Below are 21,636 nucleotides of genomic sequence, written 5' to 3' on the forward strand. Positions count from 1 at the left end.
TCAAAAGCAGCATCATACTCCAGTTTGCCTTTTTTTTTCCTTTATGTACATAATTACAGAATTCAGACATGAGATTTATATATGGAGTTTTCCATTTTTAATATTTGGTTAAACAAAATACATCTTTTGTAAACAAACCCAGCACAAGGCCAACAAAAAAGGGGAGGGGGGAGAAAAGCAAGAAAAACAAAGCCTAGGGTTGCCGCTTACCGGGCATCAGGATCAGGCCTGTCCCTTTCCTTAAAGGAAATGGGGCTTTTTGCCCATGGGCATCAGCATGGGTCCCTGTTCCTAAGCACCAGAATTGGATATGAACAGAAACCAGCCCTGAAATGTTTAAGCGTCTTTGCATATCCCATTGGGTCAAGGACTCCCAAGTACATGAGGACTCCTTTGAAGTGCAATTTGCACAGGCCCAAGCAGACTGGAGGAGTTTCCTCCTCTTCCCAGGAGATGGCTTACTAGATCACTGACAGCGCCAATGGACCCAAGGTCCTGTTTGTGACAATCAGCAAGGTCAGCTATAACTTCTGGCTGGTGGTGGTTGGAATGTCATTGTGCAGGGGTAGAGAACTCTGTGGTGCCAAGCAGGTCTGGTGTAGAAAATGGTGCAAAAGAGACTGGTCAGTTGCTTAGATGGTGTAATGCAATGGCTGCTTGGTGGCCTCTGTTACTCAGCACAAAAACGGCCTTGTTGAAGATGTATGTGCAGAGAAAGTGCTGGTGTAAACATGCACTCCAGTCACAGTGGGGAGGAGAAAGCCTCAGCTCCATCCTGTATAGCTTGCTCAGGTTTGACATGCAAGCCCAGGCTGGCTTTGCTGCTGGAGGGAAATCTGGCCAGTGGGGCAGCTCTCAGGCCTGCCAAGACCATTGATCTGTAAGGGATGCACAGGCCATCCCTGCCTGCCCACCTGCATCGAGAAATCACACTTTGGTGACACGCAGTGTGGTATGACATGTACTTCCCCTCCTCTTGTGTTCCAAGGGTGCAGGAGAAAAGTGGCCTACAACTATCTAAAGAGGTAGGGGGTGGGTCAATTCTTAGTTGATTTGGAAAGGAAACTACAGAAAGATGACAAACCCAGGTCCTATAACATAATGCACATAACCATCAACTTGAGGACTGCTTGTCACTATAGTGACTCTGACCCGAGGACTTCTGATTCCAGCTGTTAACAATTCTATCCTCACCCAACTGTGTCTTAAATTAGTAATTTTGTATTGAAGGCAGGCTTATTTTTTCCTGATTTTGCTGGAGTGGGTCAACTGGGAAAATTGCCCTTTTGCTTATCTTGTGCCCCTGAGCCTCCTAAATTAATGAAATGGCAGGGACAATGCTGGAGTGAGGCAGAGGGGTCATCCATGCCCACTTGGCTTTGGCCATGTCCTCTTAGGTATCTCTAACTCACACTGTCACTCTAGAATGTTTCAGGATTCCACCACTTGGTATGAAATATTAAAGAACTTTTCATTATAAAACTCTTAAGGATGACCAGAAACCACTCTTAAAAATAGAGTGAGGGGTGGCATTAAGGGTTGGAGACGGCATGCTTACTGCTGCTGGGGTTTTGGAGATGGGTTCCTGAGAGGCCCTTTTGCTCTGGGTCCTTCAAACCAGTCTTCAGACCCACTAGTTGCTAGGAAAAGGGGAAACGGAGGAAGCATCCTCAGGTAAGTCAGAGCAGCAGTGAACTCCAGCAGAGCCTTTGTCAAGTCCTCAGAGGAAAGGGCATAATAAGCTAGGACCCACCTTTTTTCCCCTCTCTTCAAATAAAACAAGGGTCTTCCATCGCTTGCCCTAAGGACAGTGCTCCTACCTTCCTTTCCCAGGAACAAGTAACGCTGGTTGTTTCTTGTAACATTTCACACATCTGGCCTATTGCACTGTCAAATCTGAGGGAGAATATCCCGATGAGATGTTTGGGAAGTGGCAAGGCAGACCCACTGCATAGGCCACAGCACGTCACAGAGGATTTAGGGGGCTGAGGTGAGGAAAGGTTGGGCAGAACTGTTATATATCAGTCCTCCAACTCTGATGGGCCTCCACTTCTTCTGGTACCACCAGCAGGAGTTCACAGTTCTTTCCCCGCAAATGATGTTTTAGAAATTTCCTATGGGAAAAAATACAGATTAAATGATGGTAAAATTATAAATTCCTATCTTGGGCCCCATGCTCACTGGTTACCTCATTATACTGTTGGCCATCCTAAACACTTGTAGTGATCTGTTCTGTGAGGATTCCACCTTTGGTTACCCCTTAATCTGTTCAGTTAAATTTCCAATCTGAATTTCTGCTCCTATCCCTATTGCCAAAACTAGCTAGTTCTGTGACAAATAGAGCCAGCCCAGAGTACTATAAAGGACTTCTACATCTAAAAAAAAAGTTTTAGCCTGACCAAGTGGTGGTGCAGTGGATAGAGCGTCGGACTGGGATGCCGAGGACCCAGGTTCAAGACTCCGAGGTTGCCAGCTTAAGCGCGGGCTCATATGGTTTGAGCAAAAGCTCACCAGCTTGGACCCAAGGTCGCTGGCTCGAGCAAGGGCTTACTCGGTCTGCTGAGGCCCGCGGTCAAGGCATGTATGAGAAAGCAATCAATGAACAACTAAGGTGTCGCAATGCTCAACAAAAAACTAATGATTGATGCTTCTCATCTCTCCGTTCCTATCTTGTCTGTCCCTGTAAAAAAAAAAAAAAAAGTTTCTTCTTTGGTCCCAGGGAAATTTAGCCCTCTCTGGCCTGAATGCCTTTCTTTTTCTGAACTGACCGCTCCGTCACAATTGTCTAAGTGTAGATAACATGACAGTGCCAGTCCCACCACAACAGAAGGCCAATATCCCAGGTGCTGAAACTTCATGGGTCATCAAAGATTCATGTCTTTGATTCTAGTAGGCAGGAAGAGGTCCAAAGAGTTAGGAATTTCATTTCTTTTTTCAAATAACCAAAGATGAGCTCAACTTCCTCAAAACACCAAAGGAAGGGGCCCAGCCAGCACATTAGCAATCACAGGCACCTGAGCTCACTCTCGCCTCCAATCCACTCGGGCATCTTCAGTTTGGAGTCAAGGTTGTAGTAGGCGCCGCCCACCTCTCGAACACAGATCCAGTGCTGCCTTTTGAGAGGCAATTTCAGTGGACCCCAGCACAGGCTGGAGGGGAGATTCATGATGAAACCCATGACATTAGTGAGGGCAATGGCACTGACATCCCTGCAGAAGAGAAATGGTGTCAGGATACAAGCAGCAAACCCGACACGGTTCCCTGCCATACCACAACTGGCCGCCTACCACCCTACCCATACCGAGTGCCAGTTCGCATCGTGTCAAGCCTGGCTCAGATTACCTTCGCTTGTCCCACCAAACAGCTTCATAGCCTTTGGTTTGAAGTGCTGCCATGATGACATTCACATCGTAGTTCCCATTTCCCAGCATGCTCTTCTTGTGGGGTGTAACCATGGTGTTTGGAGACAACCTATAGATGTGAAAGGAGGGCTGAGACTTGAGACTTGCTGATGTGCTTACCACCTAAGCCTGCACTACTGGAGACAGAAGGGTACTCTAGGCCATTGTCCCCTGGAAGTTTGTTTATCCCACTGACCATAACCAGCTTTCAACAAAATATACTGCTCACAAAAATTATGGGATATTTCAAAATGAATATGAAGTGATAAAATATTCCCTAATTTTTGTGAGCAGAATATTTGTCATCCGGGTTCCTACTGTCCCAGGAATTATTCTCTTTTTATGCAAAATAATAATTCAGTAGTGATGGGGGCTGTCTGTCATTTAGAAAGTGTGTCTACAGTGAAGTCAATGGACACGAAGAATGTTCCATGGAGTATCATTTATGAACTCCCCAGCCTACACGTCTGCAGTCTTTTTCCTTGCTGATTTTCTGCCCTGACACAAGCCTTTATTTTTTTTCCAACAATGGAAAATAGTATTTCCTATTTTCAGCACAGAGAGTATTTGCTCTTCATTTACAGTTTTATTTTGTTTGTTTGTGTTTTTACAGAGACAGAGAGAGGGACAGATAGGGACAGTCAGGAACGGAGAGAGATGAGAAGCATCAATCATCAGTTTTTCATTGCGACACCTTAGTTGTTCATTGATTGCTTTCTCATATGTGCCTTGACCGCAGGCCTTCAGCAGACTGAGTAACTCCTTGCTCGAGCCAGCGACCTTGGATCCAAGTTGGTGAGCTTTGCTCAAATCAGATGAGTCCGCGCTCAAGATGGCGACCTCGGGGTCTCGAACCTGGGTCTTCCGCATCCCAGTCCGATGCTCTATCCACTGCGCCACTGCCTGGTCAGACTTCGTTTACATTTTAAATGTTTCCTACTGAAGGCTTGCACACCAGTCCTCATTAATCATCTAATACTCAAAGGCCCACAGGGGCCCAAGCAGGTAACAGAAATACAGGAATTGGGGCCAGATATAAAGCAATAAAAAGTACTATAGTAAGTTATTAAATTACAATATTAAACTGGAAAGCATTCCAAATATACATATATGTATAAAATACTTAAATAAGATTTCTAAAAATATTAAAACACAGAGAATCAATTAAAAGTGTTTTGTGCCAGATAAACAAAACTCAACTGCAATCTGGTTTGCTCAGCCAAATTAAAGCCGTTTTTGGCCAGGCCTCTTAACCACTCCTTCATCTCAAGGCAAGGTCAGTTCTGAAGGCATTCGTAATCCTATTCTTTTTCTTTCCTAGGCTTGTCCAGCCAGGACCTGAAGGAAAGGGCAGCATGTGTGGAGGAAGGGAAGTGTGGAAGGGAAGCAGAGATATCTAGAGGCTGCTAAAGGCCATCTCCAGAAGAGAACTGAGACTTGAGGTCAATTCTAAAAACTTAATCTGATAAAAAGTTAAAAAAATCTCTATGCAGTAAACATACAGATAATTTTTCAACATAAAAGATACTCTTGCTACTGCTTAAACCCTCTGGTGGCTTTCAAAACACTTAAATACAATCCACACTACTTCCTCTGGCCTGCAAGGCCCTCGAGATCCTGCAGACCTCATCACACAGACCTTCTCTGCTACTTGACATACAAAGCTCTTTCACACTGAGGGCCTTTGTACTCACCCACGGCTGCCACCGTCTAGAATACTCTTTCCCTGGATTGTCATTTGGTCTGCTCCTTATTTGGGTCTCAAGTATTATTGCCTTGAGGCCTTTTCTGACCATCAAACTTAGGTTTCTCCTAGTCACTTCCACTAATATCCACTGCTTTACATTATTTACAATAATTATAGCACTTGTCACTATGATACATGTCTTCTCATCTGTCTGATTTTTCATACTACAATGACAGCAGAGGCCACAGGGGCCCTCTCATCCTGTTAATGCTACATCACCAGGGCCCAAAGAGTGCCTGGCACATTATAGGTGCTTAAGTAAGAATAGTGTTCAAGTGTTCTCTATGTTTATTTTGTTATCCTATCTCTTTCCCTGAAAATAGAAGTGGACCCTCAAAATGAGAAGAGCTTACATGCTTGTCTCCAAAGCCAGCAAACTATGATATCTGAAGACGCTCAATTCCACCCTACAACCAAAATGTTTTCCCTGTAACAGTAACTACCATTTATTGAAAACTTCTGTGCCAAGCCCATGGCGTGCTTTTGTATGTTTCTAATTTAATCCTCACAATAAGCCTATATTAGGCTATCAATTATTTCCATTTTATAACTTTTAAAAATCTGAAGTTTGAATGACTTGTTCCTGATCACTTATCTTTCAAGTGACAGAACTAGGATTCAAACTGAGATCTGTTGGAATCTGAAGTTGTGCCTGTTTTACAGCAAGGACCCAAGATGAGAATGGTGGTGGTGGCAAGCTGATAAGACAGGCCAGCTGAGTCCCTGGGGCCTGGGCTTAAAATGTAGCTTAACAGGAAGGACAAATGCTCTCAGTGGATTCTTGGGCACTTGGATTAAATACAAAAGCCCACGAAAGAAAAGCTCAGCTTAAGATATATATATATCAAGTTCCTGCCTGATTAGTGGTGGCACAGTTGATAGAGCATCAACCTGGGACAGCTGAGGTCTCAGGTTTGAAACCTCGAGGTCAATGGCTTGAGTGCAGGATCATCAACATGATCACATGGTTGCTGGCTGGAGCCCAAATGTCACTGGCTTGAGCCAGGGGTCTCTGGCCTGATTGGAGACTCCTGCCCCCCAAGAGGCAATCAATGAACAACTCAAGTGCTGCACCTACTAACTGACGCTTCTCATCTCTCTCCCTTCCTGTCAATCTTCTCTCTCTAAAACACACACACACACACAATCAAGTTCCTTTCTCTTCACCATTTTTTCACTTCACTTTCAGTGAAGTCTCTAACCAATAGGTGCATGAAGGCTCCAACAAATAAATTGCTGAGTCTTCCTCCTCTTTCACCACCTAAGTCCCTACCAGACTCAAACCTTAGAGCTGCACTTTCCCAAATATGTTCCCAGAGGATCACAGAAAACATTCACTACAATGGCTGAATGAATCAAGAAAACAGGTTTCCTGGAACTTCTAGTTTTCTAATACTACCTTGAGTCATTTTTCTTTTTAGACAGAGAGTCAGAGAGAGGGACAGACAGGGACAGGAAGGGAGAGAGATGAGAAGCATCAATTCTTTGCTGCAGCACCTTAGTTGTTCATTGATTGCTTTCTCTTATGTGCCAAGACCCGGGAGCTACAGCAGAGTGAGTGACCCCTTGTTCAAGCCATTGACCCTGTGCTCAAGCCGGATGAGCCCGCACTTAAGCTGGCGACCTCAGGGTTTCAAACCTGGGTCCCCTCCACATCCTAGTCCAACGCTGTATCCACTGCTCCACCGCCTGGTGAGGTTTACCTCGAGTCTTGAGAATTATCTTTCAGTTCCCAAACATGTTTGACCACACATTTTTTTTTTGGAGGTGCACCCTATTGGACCTTCTCTCCTACACCTTCTCAGATTCAAATTATTTCCTGTCTGCTCTATCTTTCCCCTAACTGGAGGCCCCTCACCCCACACCTAGACTTTTAAGAAGGTTTCTAAATTGATCTTGCTTTCAAACTCTTCTACCTCCTATTCACCTCTATGTTCCTGCTGCATTCACCAAGGCATCACCATTTCGCTCTTATATAAGAACTGCCAATGGAGGCCCTGGCCGTTTAGCTCAGTGGTCGAGTGTAGGCCTGGCATGTGGAAGTCCCAGGATTGATTCCCAGCCAGGGCACACAGAAGTACCCATCTGCTTCTCCCCCTTACCCTTCTCCTTCCTTTCTATTTCTCTCTTCCCCTCCCACAGCCAAGGCTCCAGGGGAGCAAAGTTGGCCTCAGGCGCTAGAATGACTCTGATTGCAGCTGAGCAATGCCCCAGAGGGGTGGAGCATCGTCCCTGGTGGGCATATCGGGTGAATCTGATCCCGGTTGGGCGCATGAGGGAGTCTGTCTGTCTGCCTCCACCCTGCTTCTCACTTCAGAAAATACAAAAAAAACAACAAACAAAAAGAACTGCCAGTGGAGCCAAGTGCCCTCTTGGCCAATTCCAACCCCCAAACCCTACTCAGACTGCTGTTTCCCTTTCATTGGGCTTCACGCACCATGACCATGTGGCCTCTTTCATCCTCCTTTCTGTTTCAAGTCAAATCTTAAAGCTTCTTTAGGCTCAACCTCACATCCTACCTCCTCCATGGACTCTTTCCTGGCTCCTTATAACAGAAAAAGGAGGGAGACTGGGAGGACCACACAAACCTAAGCTTACATCCATCCAACAGTGATACTAACCGTGAGATTTAATCTTCGTGCCTATCTGTAAAAATGGGGATGATTCTGTGCTCGCTTTGGCAGCACATATACTAAAATTGGAACGATACAGAGAAGATTAGCATGGCCCCTGCACAAGGATGACACGCAAATTCATGAAGTGTTCCATATTTTGTGCATTTGCCCAAAGGGAAACTGAGGCGAAACACCGTGTGTTGCACTGAACTGCAAAAAAAAAAAAAAAAAAAAAAAAAAAAAAAAAAAAATGGGGATGATTCCTATCATATAGGACCATTGAAAAATTCAGGCATTTTATACATGTCCAAACAAACAATAAATTCCTGAAGGAAAGGAAATGGCTCTTCTACTCTGTATCCCTCACAGCTAGGCACTGCCAACTCAGTAAACATGTGTTGGCCAAACCAATCAATACAGGAAATGCTAAGAATGGCTTCCATCTCAATCACAGCATGCAATCATTTGAATAAGTGGGGTCCACCCAGTGTGCCTACTATGCTAGCACCTGCTTTTATGTTAACAATAACTAAGTGCCCACTGTTACTTTTGTAAACTTTATTAATCCTCCCAACAATTTTGAGAGAGATTAGCCTCACAGTGTAAATAAGGAAACTACTTTGTTCACAAAAATTAGGGGATATATATATATATATATATATTTATTTAGTTAGAGGAGGCAGAGACAGACTCCAGCATCCACCCCGACCAGGATCCACCTGGCAAGCCCACTCGGGGGCAATGCTCTGCCCATCTGGGGCCCTTGCTCCACTGCAACCAGAGCCATTTTTTTTTTTAGTGCCTGAGGCAGAGGCCATGGAGCCATCCTCAGCGCCCAGTGTCAACTTGCTCCATAGAGCTATAGGTGCAGGAGGAATGGAAGAGAGAGAAGATAGAAAGAGAAGCAAAAGGGGGAGGGGTAGAGAAGCAGATGGGTGCTTCTCCTATGTGCCCTGGCCAGGAATTGAACCCAGGACATTCACATGCCAGGCCAATGCTATATCACTGAGCAACTGGCCAGGGTCAAGGGGATATTTCAAAATGAATATGAAGTGATAAAAAAGGAAGCATTTAGGCCCTGGCTGGTTGGCCCAGTGTTGGAGCGTCAGCCCAGTGTGTGGATGTCCTGGGTTCAATTCTTGGCCAGGGCACATAGGAGAAGCACCCATCTGCCTCTCCACCCCTCCCCCTCTTGCTTCTCTTTATCCCCCCTCTTCCCCTCCTGTAGCCAAGGATCCAGGAGCAAAGTTGATGCTGGGTGCTGAGGATGGCTCCATGGCCTCTGCCTCAGGTTGCAACAGAGCAATGCCCTAGATGGACAGAGCACCGCCCCCTAGTGGCTTGTCCGGTGGATCCCGGTCAGGCACATGTGGGAGTCTGTCTCTCTACCTCCCCACTTCTCATTTCAGAGGAGGGAAAAAAAGCATTTAATTTTTTTTATTAAACAAGAACATCAGAAAAGCAAACAAGTCAAAGAAAGTTGTTCAATTATGCAAATGAGATGCAAAACCAACTTTTATTTCGTTGGTGAAAATGCACTATACAAAAGGCTGAAAGTACTGGAGTATAGTATCTACATGTTCCCTGGTATTGAAAGTGCACATCCTGCAATTTCCCAGCCCTTGCAATGCCCCTGCAACACGATTTGCTTGAATGCAAAGTCTGGAGAGCCACAGGACGTCTCGAAGCTGGTCAAACGCAGATGACAGTGGCAACAGCACTTGGAACATCCCAAAGCATGGTGAGCAGACTGTGAATGCTTTCAAGAGACTGGCACGGTAAAAAGACGGTGAGAGTAATGCAACAGAGCTGCAGGGACAGCTTCTTGCTTCTACTAGACGACAGATATGCACCCAGACCATATGAAATCGGCTCCACTGTGTTGGACTGCATGCCTGGAAACCAATGGTATGCATTCCGTTATCTGAACACCGTAGAACTTGTAGAAGGTGGCTGATGAGCATTGTCATTGGACCCATGATGAGTGGTCAACTGTCCTCTTCTCTGATGAGTCATGGTTCAGTCTGCAGCCTGACAATCATCATGTCCTGATCTGGCGTGAAAAAGGAACACAGGAGAATCCATGTTTCATACGAGAAAGGGACTCCTTTGGTGGTGGAATCATGGTGTGGGCTGGCATCAGCATTGGTGGTCGTACTGACCACCACGTCATCAGTAATGGATTGCTGACTGCTATCAGATATCAAGATGATGTCCTGCACTCAGTAGTGGTATCCTATGCTGGAGCAGTTGGAAACAACTTTCTTTTCATGGACGATAATGCAAGGCCCCACCATGCACATCTCGTCAACAACATGCTTCAGGAGGCAGGAATCGAACACATGGACTGGACTTCATGTTCTCCAGACCTGAATCCCATTGAATATGCTTGGGTTGCACTGGGAAGATGTCTGGGAAACCGTCCAATGCCTCCCACACTTCTTGAGCTGGAGGTTGCCCTGGAGCAAGAGTGGCAGAGGATCCCACAAGAACTGCTGGACAATCTGATCCTGTCCGCTCCCCATCACTGTCAGTGTGTTTTGGCAGTCTTGGGTGACCATACACCCTACTGAATGTGTGGCGCTCTTGTCCAGTTTGACATGCTTTTGTTCACCCCCCACTAAAATGTCACTTGCTACTCAATCACAAAGATTGAGTTTGCATCTCATTTGCATAATCAAACAACTTTCTTTGACTTGTTTGCTTTTCTTTTCTTTTTCTTTTTTTCTTTTTTATTTTTTTACAGAGACAGAGAGTGAGTCAGAGAGAGGGATAGACAGGGACAGACAGACAGGAACGGAGAGAGATGAGAAGCACCAATCCTTAGTTTTTCATTGCGCGTTGCAACATCTTAGTTGTTCATTGATTGCTTTCTCGTATGTGCCTTGACCGTGGGCCTTCAGCCGACCAAGTAACCCCTTGCTGGAGCCAGAGACCTTGGGTTCAAGCTGGTGGGCTTTTGCTCAAACCAGATGAGCCCGCACTCAAGCTGGTGACCTCGGGGTCTCGAACCTGGGTCCTCTGCATCCCAGTCCGACGCTCTATCCACTGCGTCACCGCCTGGTCAGGCTCGTTTGCTTTTCAGATGTTGTTTAATTAAAAAAAAATCAAATGCTTCTTTTTTAATCACTTCATATTCATTTTGAAATATCCCCTAATTTTTGTGAGCAGTGTAGGTGCCAAGAGTAGTGACTTGCCAAGTCATCTACAGCTAGTTAGTGGCAGACATAGGCCTGACTCAACCTCCTAACTCTGAACAGAGCTAACTAAGGTTATACTGAACAGTCTTCTAGATATTTCGACACACTGAATTAAATGGGATCCTTTTCTATTCCAATATTGTTTTCTTTCTTTTTTAAAAATTTTCCCATTGATTTGAGAGAAAGTGAGAGAGAGAAGTATCAAGTCATTGTTCCAACTCATTTGTTCTATTTAGTTGTACACTCATTGGTTGCTACTTGTATGTACCCTGACTAGGGGTTGAACCCGTGACCTTGATACACTGGGACAACACTCCAAAACTCTATCCACTCAACAACATGGCCAGAGCTGGATTTTCTTGAGACTCTTTGGCCAACTCCTGTTCAGGACTGACTCTCAATGATTTTATTAGAAATTCTGGACCACAAAGCAGGTTTTTCACTGTTGCCACAGCCAGAGGTTAGAGTGATAAAATTTGAAGTGATCTCCAAGTAAGAAGATGGGCTCTAGTCCAGGTCTCACACCTCAGATTAAATTCCAGGTCCTCTCTCACGGTTACCACTGTGTCTGGCTATGCTAGTAAGTTCAGATTTTAATGAAAAGATGATGTGGAGACATTTATCCTTATTCCTTTTCTCCCATAATTAGTATTTTCCTTTTCATCAGGTATCAAAAGATGTGACATAATACAGCTAGAACTTCCTGATGTCTTTAAATTATTAAGTGTAGAAAGTACAGATCATAGGGCCAGACACACAGAAGTACTCTGTAGTAAATGTTGGCTATGAGGACAATGAAGTTTGGCCCTTGGATGAGATAATTCAAATCTCTACAGATTAACACTCAACAACACCTCTTCTCAATTTACAACTGCAGTATCTTTAAATGTGGCTCCTTCCAGCCTGACCAGGCGGTGGCTCAGTGGATAGAGCATCGGACTGGGATGCAGAGGACCCAGGTTCGAGACCCTGTGGTCACCAGCTTGAGCGCGGGCTCATCTGGTTTGAGCAAAAGCCCACCAGCTTGAACCCAAGGTTGCTGGCTCCAGCAAGGGGTTACTCAGTCTGCTAAAGGCCCGCGGTCAAGGCACATACGAGAAAGCAATCAATGAACAACTAAGGTGTTGCACCGCGCAATGAAAAACTAATGATTGATGCTTCTCATCTCTCCGTCCCTGTCTGTCTATCCCTGTCTATCCCTCTCTCTGACTCACTCCTGTCTCTGTAAAAAAAAAAAAAATGTGGCTCCTTCCACCTGCTCAGGGGCCTTTTAATAGGGAGGCAGGAGAACTGCCCTTTTGTGGTACAGAATGCTGGTTGTCCATCAGTATCTATAATCTCTGGGACTTCCAGCTGGCATTAGATTTTCCCCCTAGTACCAAGCTAGTTTTTGTCTATTTAGATCTAAACATCTATTTTATTTGGGAGAGGAACACATACCTAGCTGCCAGAACATTTGATCACTGAAAAACTGAGATGATCTAATGAAAATCTTTGAGACCTGAGGATTTTCAAAACAATCTTGCAAAGCTGCTACCATATTATTTAACTTCTAAGTCCTATCTTTTTTATTTATTTATTTTTTGTATTTTTCTAAAGTTGGAAATGGGGAGGCAGTCAGATAGACTCCCGCATGCGCCCGACTGGGATCCACCCAGCATGCCCACCAGGGGGCGATGCTCTGCCCATCTGGGGTGTTGCTCTGTTGCAACCAGGGCCATTCTAGCGCCTGAGGCAGCGGCCTTGGAGCCATCCTCAGCACCCGGGCCAACTTTTGCTCCAATGGAGCCTTGGCTGTGGGAGGGGAAGATAGCGACAGAGAGGAAAGAGAGGTGGAGGGGTGGAGAAGCAGATGGGCACTTCTCCTGTGTGCCCCGGCCGGGAATCAAACCTGGGATTCCTGCACACCAGGCCGACGCTCTACCACTGAGCCAACCGGCCAGGGCTAAGTCCTTTCTTTTTTAAAGCACAGATACATATGATAAAATGTATGGTAAGGAAGGAAGGAGAGAGAAGGGTTTAGGAAAGGGGAGGGGCATAAAGAAAATAAAATTAAAGGTGATGGAGGACAATTTGACTTTGGGTGATGAGTATACAACATAATCAAATGTCAAAATGATCTGGAGATGTTTTCTCTGAATCTATGTACTCTAATTGATCAATGTCAGCCTGTTAAAATTGTCTAAAAAAAAAAACTCCAAAAAAGTATGAGATAAAATATCCACATCTATACACATGCATACTGATGAAACGTGCTGTATTCTAATCTTTTCTGATTTCACGTTGCAAACTGACCCTTTTCAAACCTCTTTTTGCTATCACTGTGGACATTACCACTATCTCCAAATCCTGTACTGAGCCTGAGCCTGTCACATCTCTGACTACTGTCTTCCCCGTCCCCATGTTGCTGCCGACTCATTAGTGTAATTCTTCCTAAGTTCCTATTCGTTTGTGTTCCAAACATGAGTCATCTCCTATGCACAACTGTATTAAAACTCCACCCCGCTTTTGTATTTCTCTTTCATCTGGCTAAAATTCAACTGCTAGGATGAACTTCCTCTCAACAAAAAGCATTAATAAAAAATTTTCTCATTTCTACTATTCATTAGCCACATCTTCAAAAAAGTGTATAACATCAACCTGGGAATTTAAAATCATCTAGTTAAACCTGCCAACATTACTGTTCTGTTTGTTAGAAAGCAAATAGATCTCTTTTCCTTTTAATAATATCTTTTTTTTTTTTTTTACAGAGGCAGAGATAGACAGGGACAGACAGGAATAGAGAGAGATGAGAAGCATCAATCATCAGTTTCTCGTTGCGCGTTGCGACTTCTTAGTTGTTCATTGATTGCTTTCTCACATGTGCCTTGACCACGGGCCTTCAGCAGACCGAGTAACCCCCTGCTGGAGCCGGCGACCTTGGGTCCAAGCTGGTGAGCTCTTTGCTCAAGCCAGATGAGCCCATGCTCAAGCTGGCGACCTTGGGGTCTCGAACCTGGGTCCTTCCGCATCCCAGTTCGACGCTCCATCCACTGCGCCACCACCTGGTCAGGCAATCTCTTTTCCTTTTAGATTGTTCCAAATTCCATGGTTCTCAAGTCCTGGTCAATGTGTATCTCTGAAATGTACGTCCCAGCGGCGGAGTCCTATTCAATCTGTTTTCTCTACAGTGCCTAGCAGTGCTTACACTGCAGGTAGCCAGTAAATGTTGGTTTAAAAAACTTTCTCTCTCTCACCTCTTCTCCGTTTGCTTTTTCCTCTGATGTCTTTCAGGATTGTCTTGTTTCTTTTTTTTTTTTTTTTTTGTATTTTTCTGAAGCTGGAAATGGGGAGAGACAGTCAGACAGACTCCCGCTTGCGCCCGACCGGGATCCACCCGGCACGCCCACCAGGGGGCGATGCTCTGCCCCTCCGGGGCGTCGCTCTACCGCGACCAGAGCCACTCTAGTGCCTGGGGCAGAGGCCAAGGAGCCATCCCCAGCGCCTGGGCCATCTTTGCTCCAATGCAGCCTTGGCTGCGGGAGGGGAAGAGAGAGACAGAGAGGAAGGGGGGGGGGTGGAGAAGCAAATGGGTGCCTCTCCTATATGCCCTGGCCGGGAATCGAACCCGGGTCCCCTGCACGCCAGGCCGATGCTCTACCGCTGAGCCAACCGGCCAGGGCCAGGCTTGTCTTGTTTCTAATCATCCAAACAAAGTATTCTATATAGCAGGGGTCCCCAAACTTTTTACACAGGGGGCCAGTTCACTGTCCCTCAGACCGTTGGAGGGCTGGACTATAAAAAAAACTATGAACAAATCCCTATGCACACTGCACATATCTTTTTTTTTTTTTTAAAGGTTTTTTGTTTGTTTGTTTGTTTGTTTGTTTTTTAATTTTTATTTATTCAATTTTTTAGAGAGGAGAGGGAGAGAGAGAGAGGAGAGATGGAGAGACAGAGAGAGAGAAGGGGGAGGAGCTGGAAGCATCAACTCCCATATGTGCCTTGACCAGGCAAGCCCAGGGTTTCAAACCGGCGACCTCAGCATTTCCAGGTCGACGCTTTATCCACTGGGCCACCACAGGTCAGGCACATATCTTATTTTAAAGTAAAAAAACAAAACGGGAACAAATACAATTATTTAAAATAAATAACAAGTAAATTTAAATCAAGAAACTAACCAGTATTTCAATGGGAACTATGGGCCTGCTTTTGGCTAATGAGATGGTCAATGTGCTCCTTTCATTGACCACCAATGAAAGAGGTGCCCCTTCCGGAAGTGCAGCGGGGGCCGGATAAATGGCCTCAGGAGGCCGCATGTGGCCCGCGGGCCGTAGTTTGGGGACCCCTGCTATAGAGAATACTATCCTTGCCTGACCAGGTGGTGGCGCAGTGGATAGAGCGTCGAACTGGGATGCAGAGGACCCAGGTTCGAGACCCCGAGGTCGTTAGCTTGAGTGCGGGCTCATCTGGTTTGAGTAAAAGCTCACCAGCTTCAACCCAAGGTCGCTGGCTCGAGCAAGGGGTTACTCGGTCTGCTGAAGGCCCACGGTCAAGGCACATATGAGAGAGCAATCAATGAACAACTAAGGTGTCGTAACGAAAAACTAATGATTGATGCTTCTCATATCTCTCCGTTCCTGTCTGTCTGTCCCTATCTATCCCTCTCTCTGTCTCCGTAAAAAAAAAAAAAAGCATTAAAAAAATAATAATACTATCCTTGGATTGGGGACAGAGTATAGGTAGATAGTCTCTTTGTGTACTGGTCTGCTATTTCTTTAAGGTAGATCTTTACATTGTGAAGACTGGGAAAAGGGAAAGGTAGCACAACTTACTAAAGCTTTAAAAGCCAGGACTAGAACTCTGGTTCCATGTGAGTGTTTAACATATATTTAGCATTCTTTCATTCAGAGAAAACACAGTTAAGAGCCCCACCATTATTCACAAACAGCTTATAATCATAATCCACATCTTCATGCCTGACCTGTGGTGTCGCAGTGGATTAAGCATCGACCTAGAATGCTGAGGTCGCTGGATAGAAACCCTAGGCTTGCCTGGTCAAGGCACATACAGGAAGCAACTACTATGAGTTGATGCTTCTCGCTTCTCCCCGACTTTCTCTCTCTCTCCTCTCTCTAAAAATCAATAAATAAAAATCTAAAAAAAGAAATTATAGTCCACATCAGACCCAGACCCAGACCAAACTTACTAGAAGGGTGGATAGCTACTCATGATACATGCTTTTCCAATACTCAGGAAGTGACAGAACAGTTAGGAGGCCAGGCCCTGGAGTCACAAAGCTTGGGTCCAAATCCTGCCACTGATAACTCTGTAAACTGTGCCATGATTTCCTCATCTAGAAAAACGGGAAATAACACAGAACCTACCGTTTAAGATCAGTGTGAGGAATGAATTAACACAAGGAAACAGTGCTTTGCAGAGTGAGTGTTAATCTGTGTTAGTGATCGTTATCATGTCAGATCAGAGGCCAAATTTATAGAAGTGAAAAATTTCTAGGCCCTGGCTGGTTAGCTCAAGGCTGTGATATGGGTTCCATCCCTGGTCAGGCACATATGGGAAGTGACCAATGAACAAATGTACAACTAAATGGAATAACAAATGAATGCTTCTTTTTTTCTGTTTCTCTAAAATAAGTAAATAAATAAAAAATTATGAATGAACACATGGAATCTTGACTTGAAATTTACCAGTGAGTGAAATTGGGCAAACTGCTTAAATTGAATCCTAGTTCCTTGGCTTACTATTGATGAGGTTGTTGAAAGGTTGCTACCTATTACCAAGTACTAAGCTCATTCAAGCACTCACAGTGAGTTCTTTCCTTCACTCTAGTCTTGGGTTAAGAAATAATTCGCAAATATTGAATTTAGAACATTAATGGCTGGTCAAAAGGAAGCAGTCTAATGGATTGGCCTACTTTCTACTCCTTTCAGTTACATGACTTGGTGATGAGACAAATTATCTCAACTGCCAGGGCCCAATTCCTGAAGAGTTAATTCTACTTGCCAGATAATAACCATAACGCAAATAACACATTTGCCCTGCTAAGGCATAACTATGGTTATTATTGGCAGTGAAAAATAATTACTCTCATTACCATTTTGTGAGCACACTAGGATTAACATTCATTTAAGAGAGGACTATGGCCCTGGCCGGTTGGCTCAGTGGTAGAGTGTCGGCCTGGCGTGCATAAGTCCCAGGTTCGATTCCCAGCCAGGGCACACAGGAGAAGCGCCCATCTGCTTCTCCACCCCTCCCCCTCTCCTTCCTCTCTGTCTCTCTCTTCCCCTCCCGCAGCAAGGCTCCATTGGAGCAAAGATGGCCCAGGCGCTGGGGATGGCTCCTTGGCCTCTGCCCCAGGCGCTGGAGTGGCTCTGGTCGCAACAGAGCGACGCCCCGGAGGGGCAGAGCATCGCCCCCTGGTGGGTGAGCCGGATGGATCCCGGTCGGGCGCATGCGGGAGTCTGTTGGACTGTCTCTTCCCATTTCCAGCTTCAGAAAAATACAAAAAAAAAAAAAAAAAAGAGGACTATGGCTCTTTCAGGGTAAATGGTCCACACCTATGGTTTCACAAATCACTCCAAGTAAGTTGTTTCCAACTGTAATTCAGGTCCTTCTGGTGCAATACTTTCATCACTGAGTGAAGGGAGTCAGAAAAGGGTCTTCTGGAACTGTCAAATGCACTGCTTGAAGAATTTTTGAACTTTCTCCACACTGAGAACTGAGCAGGTCTACAATTTCTAGCTGGAGGAATCAGGCTCACTGCCAAAGCTAGTATGTACTGCAGTCATGCTAACATGCCTTGGTGATCTTAGACAAATTATCTCACCTGCTCAGGCCCCATTTCCTGATGAGAATTAGTTCCTGCACAACTAATTATCAAACCTCTTTGATAAAAGAAGTTTAGAACAACAAAGCAGAGAGAAAAAAGCTGAACTCTTATCAACCTGTCAGATAGCATTTGGCAAAATGGTCAGAAAGGGTATCTAGAATGAAGTAGAAAAGAGAGGGGATCAAAAGCTTCACATCATAGCTTTGCTACTTAGAACTGTTTGGACAAATTACCTGACCTTTCTGCCTATTTCTCCATCAATAAAAAAGAGACAGGAAGCCTGCTAGGCGGTGACGCAGTGGATAGAGCGTCGGACTGGGATGCCGAGGACCCAGGGTCGAGACTCTGAGGTTGCCAGCTTGAGCGCGGGCTCATCTGGTTTGAGCAAAGCTCACCAGCTTGGACCCAAGGTCGCTGGCTCGAGGAAGGGGTTACTTGGTCTGCTGAAGGCCCACAGTCAAGGCACATATGAGAAAGCAATCAATGAACAACTAAGGTGTTGCAATGCGCAACGAGAAACTAATGATTGAAGCTTCTCATCTGTCTGTCCCTGACTATCCCTCTCTCTGACTCTCTCTCCGTCTCTGTAAAAAAAAAAAAAAAAAAAAAAAAAAAAAGAGACAGGAAAACATTGTTGGGAGGGCTACACAAAGCAAAGTATGAAAAGCACCAGGCTGAGCACTATGAATACACTATAAATATATCTTTCTATGGTACCCACAACATTCCACCTCCGATGACAGGTGACTGAATACTTATCCCCTTCTAGACTGTAAACTCCTTGGAAGCAGGACTTGAGAGGCATGATAGCACAGTAGTCAACTGCACAGATGCAAACCTGAATTCAAACTTGGCTTCATCTCCTGGTATGGGTGTTCAGACAAGTTACTGAACTTCTCTGAGTCCTATCTTTATCCATGAAATAGAAGTAACACATACTGCATGAGATTGTTGAAATAAAATCCCTGAGGCTCTGAGCACTGTGCTTAACCCATAGTAAGTTAACAATAATTATCTTTCCAATTCTGTGTCCCTTATACCTGCGAACAGCACCCCGCTAATACCCGTTGAAGGTGTATTGAAATGAGACTATGCCCACCCACAGAAATTTAGAAATAGCAAAAAGTATCAAGAAGCCAAGAAGGGGTCCCTTACCTCTGGAAAATCTCCTGCAGTGTTTCCCGGGTGAACGCACTGCTATCCTGGAAGACATTATTGAGGGCATGCAGAGCACAAAGCTCCCTGCGCTGTTTCTCATGGTAGATTTGTGGGGGTGCTGCCTGGGGCAGCTCCAATGATTCAGATTTGGCCTTGTCTCCTTTCCATGGCACGCAACTCATGTTTTTCGTTTTAGGTTCCAGAGAGGGCTAAAAACACCCCACCCTTCCCTCCTGGGGAAGAATGGAAGTAAGCTTCTCAGTCTTTTCAGGATTCCTGAGGTCCACCTTATTTTCTGGTGTCTATGATTTATGCTTTGTCACGGGAGAAAAGGCTGGAATCAAAAGGAAAAACGATCCACCTCTTCAGTTATTAGAAAAATAACTTCTGGATTAGTCTATTTCGCCACCACTGTCAAAGTGCTTTAAAAAAAATCATATAAAACCTAAGACCTTGTTCCCTTCTCCTACCCTACCCTCCCACCCCCCAAAATACACGACTTTCTTGTATTTTCCTCTCTGCGGAAGCCAACCAGGCCTCAAAGCAGGAGGACAGAAAGAAATCGGTCACATCGTTCCTTTTCTTCCATTTCTTTCGAACCACAACGCCACTAACTCAGGAGACAAGGCCTAGGTGGTGGATAAAACGCAATATTCGAGCAGCTAGCGAGGGCCCGCCAAGGCGGGCTCGCGGGCAGTGCTGGAGCCTCCGAGGCGGCTCTCCATCCCCTCCGGGTGCGGTGGGGTCCTCAGGACGCAGGTCCAGGAGGGCGCCGCTCCCTTCGAAAGTGCGGACTCTCACCTTCCCGCCGCGGCCCTGCGGGGGGAGACAACCCGTCAGCTCCGGCGGTCACACGGGCAGCCGCAAAGGACCAGCCAGGCCGGGAAAGTGGCGGCTCTCTGGCCCCAGCCCGAGGGAAGCTCCTGCGCGGGGACTGGCAGACCCACGAGGGGTGGGGCCGAAATATTCGCTTCGCTCTCGTGGGCCCACCCGTCGCACCGCCCCCACCCAAACCTCTCGCCGGTCACGTGAGTGCAAACCGAGGGGCCCTCCCGTCGCTCCCCTAAACCCGGTCCCCTCGCCAAGTCGCGTCCGCGCCGCAGGGCAGCTCTCACTGCCGCAGGGTGCCACCCAGAGCTGCGAGCCACCACCTGGGCCGCGCTCCGGCGGGCGCGCGCACCTGGGCCCAACGTCAGCGGCCCTCGCCCAGCGCGTGCTCCGGAAACGCCCTCCAGCACCGCCCCAGCTCCCGCCCCGCCGTAGCGTCACGTCTGAGGTCAGCCTGACGTCAGCGGCGCCGGCTTAGGGGCCGTGGCAGCGGCGCGGCGGTTGGCTGGGTTCCGGCAACGTTGGGCGACTGGGTCGGTGTGGGGCTGCGGAGCCGGGTAGTGGCAGCGGGTCGCGCTGGAGCCGAGTTTCTCGGCTCTGAGCCTCCCCTAGGCTGCCCTGGGTCGGGTGGCCTGCGGAATCCCGCCTCGACACCCGCCGCTCCTCCCCGGGCGTCGTTCAGGGGTGCTGACCTAGGCTGCGGCTGTACTTGGCGGACCTCCCCCGCCCCGCCCCGCCCCTCTCTGGGCTGGGCTACTCCGGCTGAGTGCTTTCGCCTACCGGGTCGACGACTCCTGCGCAGACCGTTTTGTATTTGTTTAGAGTGGGGTTCCCCAGGTGATTTCAAAGCGCCTAACCGGCAGGCTGGGCTCAAAAATCTCGGTTACTGGGCCCGACCGCGCCGCACTCTACGGGAACGCTGAGACTGTCACTTTTTAGAGTGAAGAGTCTGATTTCAGTTCCTTGGTGTCGTATTTCGGTTCACTACATACAGACTACTGTCCTCTCGCCTTCACGGCGGCTGCCCACGAAGCTTTCCTCTTAAGGTTTATCTAAGCGCATCGTGTATGTCAGAAGGGTAAATTTTTAGTCCTGCGTGGATTTTTCCCCCTTTACCCCTAGGACATGTGGAGGGCATCACCAAATACTATCCATCTTAGCTGTCTTCCGTTTGGACTTTTGTTCAGAAAACTGGAAAAACATCTCTGACAATTCTGTCACTTCAATCCTAATTGAACAGCACTCTTAACACAGTTATCACTTAACACGTTTGAGTGCCTACTACCTGGCTTGGAATCCTCTGGGCTGAGCCAGACAGCTTTTTAAAAAAATATTTTATTGATTTTAGAGAGAGAGAGGAAGGGAGAGAGACAGGGACAGGAACATTCATCTGTTCCTGTATGTGCCCTGATCGGGTATCTAACCAACTCTCCTGGCAGGGCCAGACAACTTTTTGAATTACCTGAAAATTTTTGTATTTTATAAGCCTAAGTGTTACAGTTATATTTATGTAAGATTGGTTATTGAGGCTTGCAAGCATTGTTCTAAGTGCTTTACAAATATAAACTTATTTACTACTATCCTGTGAGGTAGGCACTTTTTTTTTTTTTAGTGGAGAAAACTTATGCTCAGGTTAATTAACTTGCTCTAGGTCAGTGGTCCCTGTTAGATTCAGGGAGTACTGACATGCTGGGGCTGCCAAGAGTGTACAAGGTCCCTGTGACGCTGAGAACAAAGAGTTCAGCAACATCCTGCATTGAGTTAGAGACCCTTATCAGAAGTTTATGTTGGAAATTCTCCACTGAGCAATACCCCCCCCCCCCTGTAACTGCGCACGACCTCCCTAGCCAATGACTAA

General features: G+C 46.3%; 1 protein-coding gene and 1 non-coding gene across 6 annotated transcripts; one reads left to right on the top strand and one right to left on the bottom strand.

The window, feature by feature from the left end:
* Positions 1–112: 112 nt before the first annotated feature.
* JOSD1 (Josephin domain containing 1) lies at positions 113–20,486 on the bottom strand. 5 transcript variants are annotated; one of them, XM_066358426.1, is made up of 5 exons: positions 20,471–20,486; positions 18,948–19,766; positions 3,343–3,471; positions 3,015–3,209; positions 113–2,114 (listed from the first exon to the last, which is right to left on the bottom strand). In XM_066358426.1, exons 2-5 carry the CDS (start codon positions 19,130–19,132, stop codon positions 2,015–2,017), a joined length of 609 nt encoding a protein of 202 aa, XP_066214523.1. In that variant the 5' UTR covers positions 19,133–19,766; positions 20,471–20,486; the 3' UTR covers positions 113–2,014. The 5 variants fall into 5 exon arrangements, with proteins under 5 accessions (XP_066214523.1, XP_066214519.1, XP_066214520.1 ...); XM_066358422.1 differs by lacking the exon at positions 20,471–20,486 and adding an exon at positions 20,131–20,454; XM_066358423.1 differs by lacking the exon at positions 20,471–20,486 and adding an exon at positions 20,102–20,454.
* On the top strand, positions 7,817–7,923 carry LOC136390177 (U6 spliceosomal RNA). The gene has a single exon (XR_010748612.1). It is a non-coding gene; the product is annotated as a U6 spliceosomal RNA (small nuclear RNA).
* Positions 20,487–21,636: the final 1,150 nt, after the last annotated feature.

This window comes from Saccopteryx leptura, chromosome 1 (genome assembly GCF_036850995.1).
Source record: "Saccopteryx leptura isolate mSacLep1 chromosome 1, mSacLep1_pri_phased_curated, whole genome shotgun sequence".
Classification (NCBI taxonomy): domain Eukaryota; kingdom Metazoa; phylum Chordata; class Mammalia; order Chiroptera; family Emballonuridae; genus Saccopteryx; species Saccopteryx leptura.

Bases quoted from the DNA above. Each gene is read 5' to 3' on its own strand.
- JOSD1 (XM_066358426.1), bottom strand. From the start codon at position 19,132: ATGAGTTGCGTGCCATGGAAAGGAGACAAGGCCAAATCTGAATCATTG. The intron at 3,210-3,342 runs GTAATCTGAGCC...TCTCTTCTGCAG, and splicing joins GTTTGGTGGGACAAGCGAAG to GGATGTCAGTGCCATTGCCC. The intron at 2,115-3,014 runs GTGCCTGTGATT...TTTTTCCCATAG, and splicing joins GGAGGCGAGAGTGAGCTCAG to GAAATTTCTAAAACATCATT.